This window comes from Chionomys nivalis, chromosome 9, assembly GCF_950005125.1.
Source record: "Chionomys nivalis chromosome 9, mChiNiv1.1, whole genome shotgun sequence".
Lineage (NCBI taxonomy): Eukaryota > Metazoa > Chordata > Mammalia > Rodentia > Cricetidae > Chionomys > Chionomys nivalis.
The window spans coordinates 47906131-47923749 of NC_080094.1; the positions used below are offsets into that span (position 1 = coordinate 47906131).

The 17619-nt window shown below is 41.6% G+C and overlaps 1 protein-coding gene across 2 annotated transcripts in view; it reads left to right on the plus strand.

The window, feature by feature from the left end:
* The first annotated feature begins 2122 nt into the window (after positions 1–2122).
* The window catches only part of Sppl2a (signal peptide peptidase like 2A), a 40195-nt gene continuing 24698 nt past the window's right edge, over positions 2123–17619 (plus strand). The window contains exons 1-9 of one of the 2 annotated variants that reach the window (XM_057781311.1): positions 2123–2278; positions 6769–6888; positions 7056–7238; positions 8304–8393; positions 8620–8753; positions 10699–10850; positions 14307–14403; positions 14790–14891; positions 17274–17355. In XM_057781311.1, the coding sequence (XP_057637294.1) occupies positions 2210–2278; positions 6769–6888; positions 7056–7238; positions 8304–8393; positions 8620–8753; positions 10699–10850; positions 14307–14403; positions 14790–14891; positions 17274–17355 (1029 nt within the window). In that variant the 5' untranslated portion in view covers positions 2123–2209. The remainder of the gene's footprint in view (positions 2279–6768; positions 6889–7055; positions 7239–8303; positions 8394–8619; positions 8754–10698; positions 10851–14306; positions 14404–14789; positions 14892–17273; positions 17356–17619) is intronic. The other variant, XM_057781312.1, reaches the window with a different exon arrangement.

Consider the following 17619-nt stretch of genomic DNA (forward strand, 5'->3'; position numbering starts at 1 on the left):
TTGTCCCTGGATATCCTGGAACTTCTTTTTTTTTTTTTTTTTTTTTTTTTTGGTTTTTCGAGGCAGGGTTTCTCTGTGGTTTTGGAGCCTGTCCTGGAACTAGCTCTTGTAGACCAGGCTGGTCTCGAACTCACAGAGATCCGCCTGCCTCTGCCTCCCAAGTGCTGGGATTAAAGGCGTGCGCCACCACCGCCCGGCCTGGAACTTCTTGAACTCAGAGATGTCTACCTTCGCCTCCGGAGGGATTAAAGGCATACATCATCACCACCTGGCCAAGTTATGTCTTAATGATAAGATCATCAGAACTCGAGCTTGCAATAGATTATCTCTATAGAATCTCTATTCTAAAACATTCATTTAAGAGCTGGAGTGAGGGTCAGCAGTTAAAAGGACCTGCGGTATTGAAGAGGACCCGGGTTTGGCTCCTATTAACCACATGGCAGCTTACAACCATATGTAATTCCATCCTATAGGTCTGATGCCCTCCTATGACTTTTGCAGGCACTAGAATATATGTGGTGTGCATACAGAATACAGACAAACCCCTGACATACATAAAACAGGTCTCTATATGAAAATCTCTATAACATTGTCTTATGCATGAACCAGGTTATAATTATTTCAAGTGTAAAAATTGTCCCAGAAGGTGAGAAATCAAGCTATTATTACGATTTACTTGATAGTTTGAACTTCTCCTTGAAAGCTGTCTAAAACGACAATAAAAATGTCACGATGGCTGGGAGGTGGTGGCACATGCCTTTAATCCCAAACTTGAAAGGCAGAGGCAGGCAGATCTCAGTGAGTTCCAGGACAGCCAGGACTGTTACACAGAGAAACCTTGTCTCAAAAGACAAAAAAAAAAAAAAAAAAAAAAAAGCCACAATGACTGAAAAATCATCTTAATATTGAATCGGAAAATTGCAGCTTTCTTCTGTTTACCAACAAAGAGATGTGTGTGTGTTTGCCTGTGCTGCTGGAAGTGGTTTCCTTTGCCTATCTGAAATGAACTTGCATAGAAATTAATAGTCGGCTACAGTCAGCTCAGGCTGCTGTTTTTCTCTGGCGCCCTATTTTTACCTCCCTTTGGTCCTTATATAGCACTGGGTGAAAGGTCTCTGTTTGCCTTGACAGTGTTTGCTCACACGTCTGTATCCCTTGCTACGTCCCTCCCTTAGGGTAGCAGGAACACTGTCCTATTCAGGTTTGGTTATTCAACAAGTTTTTTTTGTTTGGTTGGTTTTTTTTTTTTTTTTTTTGGTTTTTTCGAGACAGGGTTTCTCTGTGATTTTGGAGCCTGTCCTGGAACTAGCTCTTGTTGACCAGGCTGGTCTCGAACTCCCAGAGATCCGCCTGCCTCTGCCTCCCGTGTGCTGGGATTAAAGGCGTGCGCCACCACCGCCCGGCTATTCAACAAGTTTTTGACGACCTAATATACGCTGGATATTTTATGTGTAAGGACAACGTGGTCAACAAAGCAAAAAGGGACAGTTCCCTGTCATTAATTGGATAGCAGGATGTGAGATACATAGATAAATGAGTATAAAATGAGTCAGGTATGGTGGCTTATACCTTTAATCTCGGCGCTTGAGAGGCAGAAGCAGGCAGATCTCTGAGGCCTAGGCCAGCCTGGTCTTGGACAGTAGCCAAGGATATGTAGAGCTAGCCCGTGTCAATAAAGCAAAACAAAAACAAAGCTATGAAGAAAACAAATAAATCATAGTATGAACGTGAATAGAGAATAGAAAACTCGACGGAAGAGACGTGCAAACTGATAAGGGAACATCCAGCTCGAGAGTCATAACGCGTAGGAGAATAGAGAAGCTAAGAACAGAGAAGCCGGGGTGAGATGACATAAACTTTGCTGCAGAGGAAGAGTTTTGATTTGTGCTTCAAGCGAGGAGAGGGGCCTCGTCTGGTTTACAGCTTTGAAGGTGGCTCCGAGGCTACGTGGCAGAGGCCTGAAGGGAAACTGAAACCCGAAGCCGCAGAAACTCGGAATGGGCGGTGGCCGCAGTTAGAGGGAACCGGACGGGAACCGGGGATTTACGCAGTCAAAAGCGCTGTTCAGAGGAGCAGCGCCTGGAGCCGACCGTCAGCCCAGAGTCCCAGCCCAGCGCTCCGCGGGCGGGGCCGGAAGAGGAAGTCGGAGCTGCAGCCCAGAGGTCCGGGTACCGCCAGCGCCGCCAGCGCCCAGCTGCCCGCCCGCGGGATGGGGCTGCTGCTGCTCTTGCGGCACGCTCCCGCGGCCGCTCTGCTCTGGAGCTGCCTGCTGGGACTGGTGAGAGCCGCACTCCCCTCCCCTCCCCTCCGCTCTTCCCTCCCCTTCCTCCCTTTCCCTTCTCCTCCCTCCTCCTCTGCCCCTCCCCCTCTCCCCCCCCTCCGGCCGTCTTACTGTGCTCACCCGCGGGTTCCAGCATTCTCACCTGGCTGTGCCTAGAACCCTGCGAAATACTCACCCCGGGAGTAACCCGAAGGGGTGGAGGGCTTCTTTCACCTTGGTCCTGAAGCTCTCTCTATAGTTTTTCGGCGTTCAGGCACATTTTCTTTTTAATTAAAAAATTTAACTTCTGTTTTATTGTGTAACCCTTCTTACTGCTGCTTTTTGCCCAGGAAAAGGGTGGGGGGCAGGGATGGACTGGGTTCCAGGTGTTAGCGTTCTGGAGTGCTCTTTAGTTAACTGTGTTCACATATATTTCTATCTATAACTATATGAATATCTGCATGCTTTCATTCCATTCCCATACATTTCTTTCTCTGTAAAGTGTATGTCATTATACTGTGGGGATTTGTTTTGTGCTTTTGTTTTCTTATAGGCACACTTTAAAATCCCTTTAAAAACCAAGTATGAAAGTGGCCCTTGGAGGTTTTTAGTTTGAAGTCTAAAGGGGTAGAAGTCTGGTTAAGAAAAAAATGTGTGCACACATACCCATAGTTGCACAGATAGTGTTTTAAAATTCAGCATCAAGAAATTTGAGTTTTAATAGCTTTCAGGAAATGAGACTTTGTTTCCATTTGCTTTCTTTTCTGGAGCTTCAGGTTGGGAATATTTATCAGTGTTTGGGCACTTGTGTTAACAGTGTGTGCAGTCATTACCCCGAGAAACTGTAACTTCTCTGAAAGACTATGTTTTATAACTCTGGGCTTTAAAGGGTCAGCGAGAAAGTCTAAGCTCAAAACTTATTAAACAAAAAAAAGTAGCCGTTAGTGTTCTGGGAACTTTGCTGGACAGCATTAGGATCATACAGGAAAGAAATCATACAAAAAGTATTTTGAGGGGAGAAATAGCAACACAGAAGCATTACTCTGTGTCTTTAAGGTGTGTACTGAATAATCAGACAAGTGACATTTCCCAAAGAACAACTCAGAGGGTATGTAAATGCCCTGAACTTATAATTTATGTGTTAAACTTAGCAGTCATTTCATTGAACCTCTTAAGATTATTAAGAAAAAAAATGATGTTTACATACTTTTCATAGTTCCACTAATTTGTCCTCAAGATAAATTAATATTTAGCACAGAAATACATCAACTCTTGATAAACCACATTGTTGGGCAGTGGTGGCACATGCCTGGCCCAACACTCTGTGTCAGAAGCAGGCTGGTCGCTGTGAGTTTGAGGCCAGCCTGGTCTGCACAGAAAGTTCTAGGACTGCCAAGGCTACACAGAGGAACCCTGTCTTGGATAAAACAAAACAAAGGAAAAGAATCGACAAACCCACACTGTGGTTGTTAGACAAGAACTTGGAAGATCTAATGGCATGGATACATAGAGTGATGGGTGACATATTTAGCAAACTGTAAATAAGCTGTTGTGTGAAGTAGTAGGCTTTTTTTTTTTTTTAATAAGGTCTTGTGTAGCCTAAGCTTGCTTTGAGCTACCTAAGAATGACCCTGAACTTCTGATTGTCCTGAGTGCAGGGATTATAGGCATGGACCACCAAGTTCAAACCCAAGGCTTCATATGATGGTAGTCAAGTGCTCTACAAACTGAGCTTCACCTAGCCTTCTGAGGAATACGGTGTTTCTTTGTTAATGGTTGGGGGTGGATGGGTGATAGGTTTCCGTGGTCGCAACTTTAAGCATGTCCCTTTTCTGGACAAATTGCAAATTTTGTAGTGGTTTTGTTCCTGATTCTCATCTTAACTAAAAGCATCTACCTGTGTGATAGAGTTTGGATGCCTTGTTACCTGGACATAACCTCTTTTGGGTTAGTCCTTTAAACTCAGCTTCCCAGAGAGTCAGAGGATGGACAAATGCCAGAATGTACGATGCATTGTTTTTAGCCTATTCCAGAGAGAGTCACCATCCCATCTGTTCACGAGCCTGCCTTTGTCTGCATTGTTCTCAGCATTCTGCTCTTCTGCTCTCTGCCCAGAATGGCCTCGTTAAGCTCTTTTGACAGCATCGTGGGCTTTCTCTAGTTTGCTCCTCCAAACCTCGAGACTTCTTCTGCATACTAATTTCAATGGCTTATCCGCCGTATCATCAGCTATAGTCATAAGCAACAATCTTCCTTCACGGTACCAGCTTTCTGTTCCTTGACAAAATGTCTGAGAAATCACCTTAAAAAGAAGAATGAAGCCAGGTGGTGGTGGCTCATGCCTTTATTCTCCAGCACTCAGGAGACAAAGGCAGGCAAATCTCTGTGAGTTTGAGGCCAGTCTGGTCTACAAGAGCTAGTTCCAGGACAGGCTCCAAAGCCACAGAGAAACCCTAGAAACCGTGTCTTGAAAAACAAAACAAAACAAACAACAACAACAACAACAAAAAGACAACAAGAAGAATGAGCCCAGGTGATAGTGGCACAGGCCTTTAATCCCAGCACTTGGGAGTTGGGAGACCGAGGCAGGTGGAACTCTGTGAGTTCAAGGCCAGGCTGGTCAACAGAGCTAATTCCAGGACAAACAAGGTTACACAAAGAAACCCTGTCTCCAAAAGAAAACAAAACAAACAAACATAAAAGGGGTGGGGGAAGGAGGAGGAAAGCCAGGCAGTGGTGGCCCATGAGAGGCAGAGGCAGGGAGATTTCTCTACATTCCAGGTTAGCCTGGTCTACAGAGAGAATTCCAGGACAGCCAGGGCTATACAGAGAAACCCTGTCTTAAGAAACCAACTGGATGTGTGCTTTGCTACAAAGGCTTGTATGTTTTGTTTATTTTGGGTATGCTTTTGTGTATCTGAACACACATGCATTCCTGTGCCCCAACCCATGGTAGAAGTCAAGAGCTAACTTGGCACCAGTGGGGCTCAGGTCATTAGACTTGGCTGCTAATGTTTCACCTGCTGACCCATCTCCCTGGACCTCTTCTTCCTTTGGATTTGGAGACAAACTTGCTCACAGATAAGATGGGAAGAACCTATGTTGAAGGAGGTGGGTGACAGAAGCAGTATACTAAACATTTGAGGATGTCTCTGAATGTCTCCCGCCCCTCACTTTTTCTTTATTATTCTTTTCCATCACTTTGTCCCTTTTCCCTATCTTTCTAGGCAATGGGAAATAAGACAAGATGAAGTATTCTAGCTCTTTTTTAAAAGTTATTTTTCATTGTATTTATTTATTTATTTATTTGGGGGTGGGTGTGCCAGGGCATATGTGTCATGCTCAAGGACCAACTCATGGGGCTCATTTCTCTCTCCCTCCCTGTCGTGGGTCCTGGGATCCAACTCAGATGGTCATTCTTGGTGATAAGTACGGTCATTCTTGGTCATTCTTGGTGATAAGTGCGGTCATTCTTGGTGATTCCTGGTGATAAGTGCGGTCATTCTTGGTGATAAGTGCGGTCATTCTTGGTGATAAGTGCGGTTACCGACTGAGCTATCTTGCCAGCTCTTCTATCTCTTATTTATGTTGTTTATTTATTTATTTTTGATTGTTTGTTTTGAGACAGGGTCTTTGTATGTAGCTCTGACCTCCCTAGCACTCACTGTGTAGACCAGGCTGCTCTGGAACTCAGAAAAATCTGCCTGCCTCTGCCTCACATAGGCCACCGCTGCCAGCTTCCCTTCTTCGTCTTCCTCCTCCTCCTCCTCTTTTGTTTTGTTTTGTTTTGTTTTGTTTTGAGACAGGGTTTCTTTGTGTAGCCTTGGCTGTCCTGGAACTAGCTCTGTAGACCAGGGTGTCTTTGAACTCACAGAGATCCACTTGCTTCTGCTTCCTGAGTGTTGGGATTAAAGGCGTGCGCCACCATCACCCGGCAGGCAGTTTTTCTCTTAAACTCTGTATTGGCGCATCTGGATAGGCAGTTGAAAGCTCTCAAAGACTAGAGTGAAAATGGTTTTAAATTCAAGGTGATTATCTTATACAGTCAATACTTAAAAGTATTCCTGCATCTCTTTAACCCTAGGGAAAGGTACTAGGCAAACACCAAGGGTGGGACAAGCTGAGAGGTTTTGAGTCCATTCTTCTGCATGAGTGTGAACTATGAAGTCACAACTCATGAAAGAGTGGCGAGGAGAGTGCCAGGCTGAGAGGGCAGGCTGGCATTGTTATGTCACAGCACCCCCCGTGTGGCCCTTGAGACATAGTTTTAGGGTCATAGTTAATCTTGTAAGAAAGTGAGCCATCTTCCTCAAAGAATGAGCTCCAGACAAGTGTGTATGGTTTCATTATTCCCGAGCTGCTTAAGCAGGAGTAAATAAAGTCATTAGAAGTCTCACCCTCGTGAGGAAATGTGCTCAGACATGCTTGTAAATAGTCTCATCGAAATCTGTTACTGCTGGCAAGCCTAACTAGGACCACTATCCTGAAAGTTGTTGTTTGTATCTTAGACAGCTGCTCAGGAAGCCATCCTGCACGCGTCCGCAGATGGCTCGTCTTCACTTTCCAAGGACTATTGCATGCATTATAACCCCAAATGGACAAGGCTTCCAAGTTCCCTAGAAAATGCAGTAAGTAAATAACGTGATAATTGTTCATAATAAAATATTGAATATGAGTAATAACTGTATTTTAGTGTGTGACTCAGTGATATTGTACTAAACTGGCCTCGGTGTTTCATTGCTGAATGCGCTTGGGTGAAATGAGGTATCTGTCTAAAAACATTTCTTCTTTTCAGACTTCTCTTAGCTTGATGAATCTGACTGGCACACCACTGTGCCACCCTTCTGATATTCCTCCTGATGGCATAAAGAACAAAGCAGTGGTGGTACAGTGGGGATCCTGCCACATCCTTGAAAAAGCCCAAATTGCCCAGAAAGGTGGTGCTGAAGCATTGCTGATCGCCAACAGCAGTGTTCTGGTAAGTGCTAAACAGAGGAATTTCTTTTTTTATATACATTTTTTATTGATATTTATTGAGCTCTACATTTTTCTCTGCTCCCCTCCCTGCCTCTCCCCTCCCCCCTCCAGCCCTCCCCAAGGTCCCCATGCTCCCAATTTACTCAGAAGATCTTGTCTTTTTCTACTTTCTACTTCCCATGTAGATTAGATCTACGTGAGTCTCTCTTAGTGTCCTCATTGTTGTCTAAGTTCTCTGGGATTGCGGTTTGTAGGCTGGCTTTCTTTGCTTTGTGTTTAAAAACCACCTATGAGTGAGTACATGTGATAATTGTCTTTCTGTGTCTGGGTTACCTCACTCAAAATAATGTTTTATAGTTCCATCCATTTTCCTGCAAAATTCAAGCTGTCGTTATTTTTTCTGCTATGTAGTACTCCCTTGTGTAAATGTACCACATTTTCCTTATCCATTCTTCAATCGAGGGGAATTTGGGTTGTTTCCAGGTTCTGGCTATGACAAACAAGGCTGCTATGAACATAGTTGAGCACATGTCCTTGTTGCACGACTGAGCATCCTTTGGATATATACCCAAAAGTGGTATTACTGGGTTTTGAGGAAGGTTGTTTAAAAGGAGGAATTTCTATTGTGCCTCCAACACCAAGTCTCCCAGGAACTGAGTTAATGCTGTGTGTGTTCCAGAGGCTGAATTTTTAATCATCTTCTAGATTATTTTTATTAATAAACGTTCTACATTTATTAATAAAACATTCTAATTAGTTGTAGTTTTGACTGTATTTTTAGAGTTGAGATGAATTGAAGTCTTAAGAGTTGAGAAACATAAATATATATATGTATGTTGTATGTTTATACAATGTCTATACCATATGATGCCGTGTATAGTATATATCTATTTAAGTTCATGTTAAAAAGATCTTGTTTTTAGAACTTACATATTATTAAGAAAGAATAATGAAGCTTTGTTTTTATAATTCAATATAATATTGGTACTTAGTGTGAATATAGTATGTATATTTTTATTCTGTAAATGTGTTAGTAGTTAATCAAGTTTCATATTTTTTCTTTTAGCTTCCTTCCTCAAGGAACAGTTCTGAATTTCAAAATATGACGATACTAATTGCAGTGATAAGCCAAAGAGACTTTAAAGATATGAAACAGGTATGTTAGTAATGGCATATTAGATGTTTATAAATGGTATGATTGTTTACATTTAATCACTATTCTTAATTTTGATTATTAGGCATTCTCCACTTGTTAGGGAGAGCTTTGAAGGGCTGAATAAGCCTCTAGCTGTCCCGTCTTCTCAGCTGTCTGATGAAGTGTAGATGTTGTTGCTGTGCTGTGGTAGACTCATCCCTGTGTTAACTGTCACTTTGCCCTTCAGACTCTGGGAGATAACGTTACCGTGCAGATGTATTCTCCATCCTGGCCTAACTTTGACTATACTATGGTGGTTATTTTTGCAATTGCTGTGTTCACTGTGGCATTAGGAGGATACTGGAGTGGACTCATTGAATTGTAAGTTTAATTAAACTCTTTATGACTTTCTGATAAATGGCTTTAAATATTGCTTCATGATAATCTTAATGGCAAGAACATTTACATTTTTATCTCAGTATATAGAGCCATTAAGACCAGATTGTAGGAGTGCCTTTTCTTTTTCTTTTTTTTTTTTTATTTTAACTAATAGAAGGTTGTAGGCACCTGAGTTATTTGTTCATAGAGAAACACTTAACTCACATCAAATACTCTGTGGAGGTTGCTGAGGGACTCAGTGGGTAAAGTGTTCACTGCACAAGTGTGAGGACCTGAGTTCAAAACCCTAGAACTCACAGAAAGCTGGACCCAGTTGTGTGCGTCTGTAAGGCAAGTGCTCCTGCAGCAAGATGGGAATCTGTGGAGCCCGAAGGCCAGTTAGACCTGTCTCAAACAGGGAAGATGACAGGGTCGAGGACTGACACACTTGCACACGCACACACAGAGTGCAATCTCACAGCATGAGCTGGGAGTATAGCTCAGTGGTGAACTACTGCTCTCCCAAAGGAATACAATTGCTGGTAGTATTTAATGTAGAAATCGAGTAGTTGGCTCCCTTTCAGGAAAGCGTTTTTATGAAAGCTATGTATGGTGCCTATATCTATTCATGCCTGTAGTAATCACAGCACTTGAGAGGTGGAGGTCATCCTTGGCTACATACTGAGTTCTACTCCAGCCTGGGCAATATCTGCCCCTGCCCCAATGCACCCCCCCAAATGAAGTGCTTTATATCAGGTATGGTGGTGCACACCTGTAACCCCACTGCTCGGGAGTCTGAGTCAGGAGGATCATGAGTTTGAAAGTACCCTGGGTTACATATTAAGTTTAGGGCAGCTTGTGCTACATAGCAAGATTGTATGGGGGGGGGGTGCCTTAGGCTTGTCAACATGTGGCTATGAATATTGAATATGTGGATCATTATGGCTTGCATGTCTACTACTATAAATATTTTTATTTATTTTCAATGACAGATACCAAAGGCTGGCACCTTTCCCCACTTAGGTACCACATTGTTAAAACTTCTGTTAGTGCCCCTACATCCTGGTCTGGAGTTCTAGGGAAGGGTTGGTGCATAGACCACATGTCCACTCATGACCATGAAGTCATCTGTAATCTCCTGATGAGAAAGCAGTGTGCTGGTTAACAGTTGCAAATGTGAAAATGTTTAGGCAAAGTTTTATTCAGCTTAAAGTCTGCAGGGAGCCCAGACTTAATGATCAGGGCCATAAGATGCACGACAGGGAGTTGAACTGGGGCAGGGGCTGGGAACACGGGGTAGGCTCTGTGTCACTGGGAAGGCCCAGTGATGTGACAGGTGAGAAGGTAAGCTGTCTACTCTCCAAAGCCACCTGCCGTTCTCTTTGACACCCATCTCTGCCTTTAATTAGAGAGGTGATTACATGGGAGAACCCATGGGTAATAACAAAGGCAGGACAAGACTGGAGCTGGTAATTTAAGTTATTCTATGTGCATTAATGAACACAGGGCAGACATATAGTAAATGCTGAGTTTGCTCATAGGAGAATTTAATGTTCATTCTATACAGAAAGACTTTACTGTATGTAGGTTGGTAATATTGTTTATACGTTTATATCTTAAAACACATTGTGTCAACATAAATAGCTCGCCAAACTTAGTTGTATGAACATCCACAAACATTAATTTATTAATATAATTAATGTCGTATGTTCTAACAGGTTTTTTTATTAAAAAATCTTATTTCAAAGTTGTTCATTGATAGACTGTGTCTGGAGAGTAGGAATATAGGCTATTTTAGTTCCTAAATTAAATATTTCTTTTTGGTACTTTTTTAAAAAAGTGCATTACTTTTGTAATTAAACTTAAAATTGGGGTGAGAGAGGGATTTTTTTAAAAAATAACTGCACGTGGTAAGGACTTGCTGATGTTTCTCTGTGTGTTTATGCAGGGAGAACATGAAGGCAGTGACAGATGCGGAAGATAAAGAGACGCGGAGAAAGAAGGAAGAGTATTTGACTTTCAGCCCCCTCACAGTAGTCCTGTTTGTGCTCATCTGCTGTGTGATGATCGTCCTGCTCTATTTCTTCTACAGGTGGCTCGGTAAGACGCTGGTCTCAGCCTTTCATGGCTGAGGTCACCAAAAATACAAGAAGCTGGGTTTTATGTGTGCTGTATTTTTTTTTTTCCGAGACTGGGTTTCTCTGTGTATCCCTAGCTGTCCTGGAACTCACTCTGTAGACCAGGCTGGCCTCGAACCCACAGAGATCCACCTGCCTCTGCCTCTGTCTCTGGGATTAAAGGCATGCACCACCACCACCTGGCTGTGTGTGCTGTTTTGGACATATATTTCCCCCCATTTACATTGCTAGATTCAACTTTCCCTTTAAAACATTCATCTGAAAATTACATTAAATTAAAAAAATTCATCTGAAAAACAAGTAAGTAATTTGCTTAATGTGCAAAAAATGTCAGGTTTCAGTTACTGAGATATTTTAAGATTCAAATAAAAAAATAACCACACATACACACGCATATATATATAATATATCTCCTCAAGAGGCTAAGGCAGGATGAGTGACATAGGCATGGGGCTAGCCTGGGATACATAGTAATTTATAGGCCAATCTAGGCCATAGAATCGTGCATAAGATCTTGTCTCAAAATACCAAAAAATTAGGACTGGAGAGATGGTTCTGCTGTTAAGAGCAAGATCTAAGTTTGATTCCTAGCCCCATGTCAGGTAGCTCACAACCAGTTCTCACTAGAGTTCTAAGGGCTCCTTGGGCACTTGTACATACTTGTACATACCCACACACAGGCACACATATATACACATAATTAAAATAAAAATCACTTTAAAAGATGACATTTAGCTACCTTAAAGAATATTTTTATTTCTAGTGAAAAAATTTCTTGAATTTATTACATTTACCCTGTTTACAAGTGAAATTTTTGATGTGAGAAGAAAATCATTCAACCCCCTAATTATCCCAGGACATAGTGCCAAATTAAGATTGGCCAGTGTCTTGTGTAGTATTTCAAGATTTTGTTTACCCAAAGTGAGTCTTTATGGCTAGAATGGCTGCCATCTCCTAGTGTATGACAATAACTGACAGGATTGTATTGAGCTGCTAAGGCTTCTCCCACCATTTTATGATTAAGATATACTTATGAGCCGGGCGGTGGTGGCACACACCTTTAATCCCAGCACCCGGGAGGCAGAGGCAGGCGGATCTCTGTGAGTTCGAGGCCAACCTGGTCGACAGAGTTAGTTCCAGGATAGGCTCCAAAGCTACAGAGAAACCCTGTCTCGAAAAATCAAATAAAAAAGAAGCGGGTGTTCATCCTGAGTATGCTTTTCAGTAAACTTCTTACATTTAAAACAAAGCTAACTGGAACTGTGTTATGATGATAAAGCTCTTCCCGTGGGATCGTTTTCTAAGTGACAGTACACTGTAGACAAAACAATAAAGCTCCCATAAGGCCTCAGGGAATATGCTCCCTACCAGGCTCTTAAAACCTGGGTTGGGCAGCTTGGCAGAAGGTATACCAAAACCCAAAACCCAATTGACAGTCCATGAAGGGTCTGCCTTCCTGCTCCTCATACACACATGACCACAAAGGACACGTGCAGTGCACATACTTTATATACGTTCCCTTATCTAAGCCTTACAACAACCCAGTGTACTTTGAATGAACTCATTGTGTTAGACATCAGAGGACTCAGGTGGCTTATCGGGCTTCACTCAGAACCAGGACTCCCCAAATTTACTGTGCTGAGACCAGTCTCTGTTTCTCACCCCCGCCTCGGAGTTCAGTCTCCTGAAATCAAATTCCATGAACATTGAGGTACAGCTTGTATTTCTGTCACAATATTTTCTAGAAAATTTGGAAAAGGAATATTGTAAGGTATAACAATCCTACCTCCTTGGTAACAACACAGAGGTGAAATATCTTTAATTTTCAGATAAATCTGGGTAATAGAGAATGCTTGTCAAATTTTACTACCTAAGTGTTCTATTGCAACAAAGTTTCTTTGAATGGATTTGAGTGTTTTGGGGTATGTATGTGTGTTTCCCTTGAGGCATCTTGCTGTGTAGTTCTGGCTAGACCAGTACTTTCTACACAGCCCAGGCTAATCTTCAACTGGTGGTTACTATGCCTGGCTGGATTTGGTTTTAACACAGGTCAAGTTGTTATAGATAAATTCTCCATAGGAAAACATGGATAACATGACTGATACCCAAGGCAGATATTTGTTTTCATTCCTAAAATATTATATTAATAATTTATTAATTCAGCGCCAGGCCCAGGGGCACACACTTTTAATCCTAGCACTAGGGAGGCACAGGCAGGCAGATCTCTACAAATTCAAGCCTGTATATTTGTGTATAGTAAGTTTCAGGCCAGACAGTGTTCCCAAAAAGAATGTTTCTTGATCCAGTTTGGGATATCACTGTAGAGTTATATGCGCAAAGACCTGGGTTCAGTCCCAGGTGTCATTAGGCTGGGTATGATGGTGTACACCTGTAACCTCAACACTTAGAAGGTAGAGACAGCAGGGCGGTTAAGGTGGCGCACACCTTCTTTAATCCCAGCATTTGGGAGGCAGAGGCAGGTGGATCTCTGTGAGTTCGAGACCAGCCTGGTCTACAAAGGGAGTTCCAGGACAGGCTCCAAAGCTACAGAGAAACCCTGTCTCAAAAAACCAAAAAAAAAAAAAAGGTAGAGACAGGAGGATCAGAAGTTCAAGGTTTTCTTTTTTTTTTTAGGCGGGAGGGAGAGAGAGTTTCGAGACAGGGTTTCTCAGTAGCTTTGGAGCCTGTCCTGGAACTAGCTCTTGTAGACCAGGCTGACCTTGAACTCACAGATCCACCTGCCTCTGCAGGAGACTTGTCTCAAAACAAAAAGGTCTGGAGGAGTAGCTTGGCTGGTAAAGTGCTTATTGTACAAATAAGACCAGAGTTTGATCCATGTAGGAAAACCCTCCTTGGAGGCATAGATGTGGAATTCAAGCACTGGGTAGGTAGAAGCAGGTTGATCCTGGAGCTTGCTGGCCAGTCAGAGTAGTCTGCTTGGCAAACTTCCAGGCCAGTGACTCAGCCTGTTTCAAAAATAAAACAAACAGAAGAAAAACAAGACATCAGAGGAATAGAACGGTGGTTGTTTTCTGGCCTCTACCCATATCCAAATATATGTATGCACCTACATACATACAAACACAAACACATATATATGCACAAAAGTTCATCATCCTTCTGTTTTTACCTTTAAGTACTTATAAATATCTGTAATTCACTTCACAGAAACCTGTAACAAACATGTCAGTTTGAATTATTGAAAATTAGAAAATGTAGAACCGTATTTAGCCAGTTAATACTTTCCTAGCACTGTATAATACAACTAAAATCACATGTTAACGTGGCCCACTTTAAAACTTAAAACGCTATAGATATTTTCAGTTTAGCAACTACTATAGATAACTATAGTACTATATTGAAAATATGGCATAGTAAAAGACACTAAATGATTAATAACTATCTCTTTCTTTTCTAGTTTATGTTATGATAGCAATTTTCTGCATAGCATCAGCAATGAGTCTGTACAATTGTCTTGCTGCATTGATTCATAGGATGCCATGCGGACAGTGCACGTACGTATCTCTTGGAGATTGCTTTAATTAGTGTTTGAACTTAATATAGGGAAAGTGAGGTGCTGCTTTAAGGCTGTATATTCAGTATAGACCAAATTTATGGCTATTTAAAGTCAATAATGTGTTTGGGATCTTTAAATTGAGTTCCTGAGACGTATTGAAGTAGCCATATATGGCTAGTGCCATCATTACTGGAAAACATAGAGAACATTTCCATTACCATAAAGGGTTTTGTTAAACTGGTTATTATGCCTCATTAGTTTTACATAAAATTATGACATCTAGAGTAATATTTCAATCATTTCTTGTTAGTCTGTCATGTTTTGTATCAGGTGATCATTGTATTTTATCTACAGCACAAATAAACTATTTTTATTTATTTTTAGGATTTCTTGTTGTGGAAAAAGCATTAAAGTAAGCCTGGTTTTCCTCTCTGGACTGTGCATCTCAGTCGCTGTTGTATGGGCTGTGTTTAGAAATGAGGACAGGTACGATAACTCTACTTTATTGTGGATTTAAGGATTCCTGACTCTTATTCATTATGATTATTATGGAATTTTTGTTTGTTTTTATTCCAGAACATATTTTAAAACAAAGTAGTTTTGTTTTGTTCTTTTGCTTTGTAGCCCTGGCTGTCCTGAAGCTCTCTCTGTTGACCAGACTGGTTTCGAACTCAGAGATCTCTCTGATTCTGCCTCTACCTCCCAAATTTTGGGATTAAAGGCATGTGCCAATACCACCTGCCCGGTTTCTGCAGCCATTAAGTCCCAAAGAATCACACAGAGGTCTACATTAGTTATAAACTGATTGGCCCATTAGCTCAGGCTTCTTATTAACTCTTATAGCCCATTATTCCTGTCTATGTTAGCCACATGGCTCGGTACCTTATTCGTCGAGGCAGTCACATCTTGCTTCCTCTGTGTCTGGGTCACGACTGCAGAATCATTCTCATTGCCCCGCCTCTACTTTCTGCCTGGCTACTGACTAATCAGTGTTTTATTAAAAATAATACAAGTGACAGGATAAAAGATCATTGTCCCACAGCATTCTTATGTTTGCAGTGACCGGTTTGCTCTGTCTCCTGTATGCAGAGGTTACAGGTGTAAGCCACCAAATCTAGCAAATGAATAGATCTTAGGCTAATGATTTACATTCTTACAGGGAGGGAAATTGGGTTAAACGCTTAGACTTAAAATATGCCTAATTATGGTATGTTACTGCAGAACGCTGTATAACGTTAACAAATGATCTCTCAATTGGTAGTGCAGTGATTTCCAGCCTGTGTTTTAAATGAAAAGGCTGTCATATTTTAAGTTCTGTCACTGTGATAAAATACCCTGCTGAAAAGCAGCTTAGGGGAAAAAGGTATTTTAGCTCACAATTGTGGGTGACAGTCAATTACTGTTGAGAAGTCAGGGTGGCAGGAACTTGAAGCAGCTGATCACATCATATCCACAGCCAAGAGCAGAGAGAAATGAGTGAATGGACTTGCTTGTTTCAACCCTGTCTCTACATCTAAACTATCTAAACTCTACATCTAAACCCAAACTCAGGGAATGGTGCTGCTCACATCCAGATATTTCCAACTCAGCCCAGTAAAGAAAATTTGTCACAGACATGCCCACAGGCTAACACACCTGGCTTAGTTAGGGTTTCTGTTGCTGTGAAGAGACACCATAAACATAGCAACTCTTATAAAGGAAAGCATTTAATCATGGTGACTTGCTTACAGTTCAGAGGTTTAGTCCATTGTCATGGTGGGAACCAAGGCAGCATGCAGGCAGAATGTGGCTCTGGAGCTGAGAGTCTTTATATCTTGATCTAAGGCAACAGGAAAGTGAACTGAGCCACTGGGCATTATCTTGAGCATATGTGAGACCTCAAAGCCCACCTCCACAGTGACATACTTCCTCTAACAGGACCACACCTACTCCAAGGCCACACCTCCTAGTAGTGCCTCTCCGTTTGGGGGTCATTTTCTTTCAAAACACCACAACAACCCAGACAATTCCTCTTTGAGATTCTCTTCCCAAATGATTCTGATGTCAAATTGATAAAAACTAACCATGATAAAAGCAAAATGTAAAAGAATATATAGAATATTTTGCCTTTCATAGTAGAAAGAAGGGGCAATGTAAGGTATCTGTCCATTTACTGAGAGCAACAGGTATGAGTGTCTCTCTACAAAAAAAAATCATTACATGCATTTAGTGTGTGTGTGTGTGTATGTGCGTACGCATGCGTGTCTCTCACCTTTGTGTACATGCCACAGCATAAGTGTGGCAAAGGACAACATGGGTCAGTTCTCTCCTTCTGCCCTGTGGGTCTCAGGAGTCCCAGGTCATCAGGCTTGATAACAGGTACCCTTACCTGGCCCAGCCATCTTGCCAACCCAGTGTCAATCCATAGCAGGAAGGAAAACCTGGGGAAATTATATAACATATGTTCAATGGCTTATTAATAAAACTATTGATGACCTAGAAATATTTGTATAGTTATCAAAGTTATTAATTTTATCACCGGTTGCTAGTTATGCATATTAATTTCTAACAAGTAAGTTGTGTAACTTTCACTTTGTGCTCAGCTGGTCTGAATATAAACATGTGGATTTTGTTGGCAGCTGTCTTTGTAGGAGATACGCAAAGCTGCAGAGATTAAGGTGAATATGTACTCGCATCGGACGCACATTCTTCTGAAGTAGCCTTGAGTCATTATTCTGCCAAGACAGTAACTTGATAAACAGGAAGGCTATGAGGAGATAGTTCATAGCCATTGAATGGCATAACCATAATGATCTATTTATTTAACTTTCATCTAAAAGTAATGGAATGGAACAATAGGTGAATCTCTTTCTCTCTCTTTTATTATAGATGGGCTTGGATTTTACAGGATATCTTAGGAATTGCTTTCTGTCTCAACTTAATTAAAACAATGAAGTTACCCAATTTCAAGGTAAAATATATTGCTTTTATAGCTGTAATAATAATGTTTTTAAGAAACAATATGATTGAGGTGTAATTTGCATATAGTATAGCATGCTCATTTTAATTGCACTGTTGAAATTTTGTATGGGTATGTATAGCTTTTGTAACTTCCACCCAAATGAGCTGCAGACCATTCCCCGTCTTCAGAGAATCGATCCTGCCTGTCTGTGCTCACATCTAACCCTAAGATGAGGACAGCTACTAAGTTGCTAACTGGGTGTTTTTCATCACT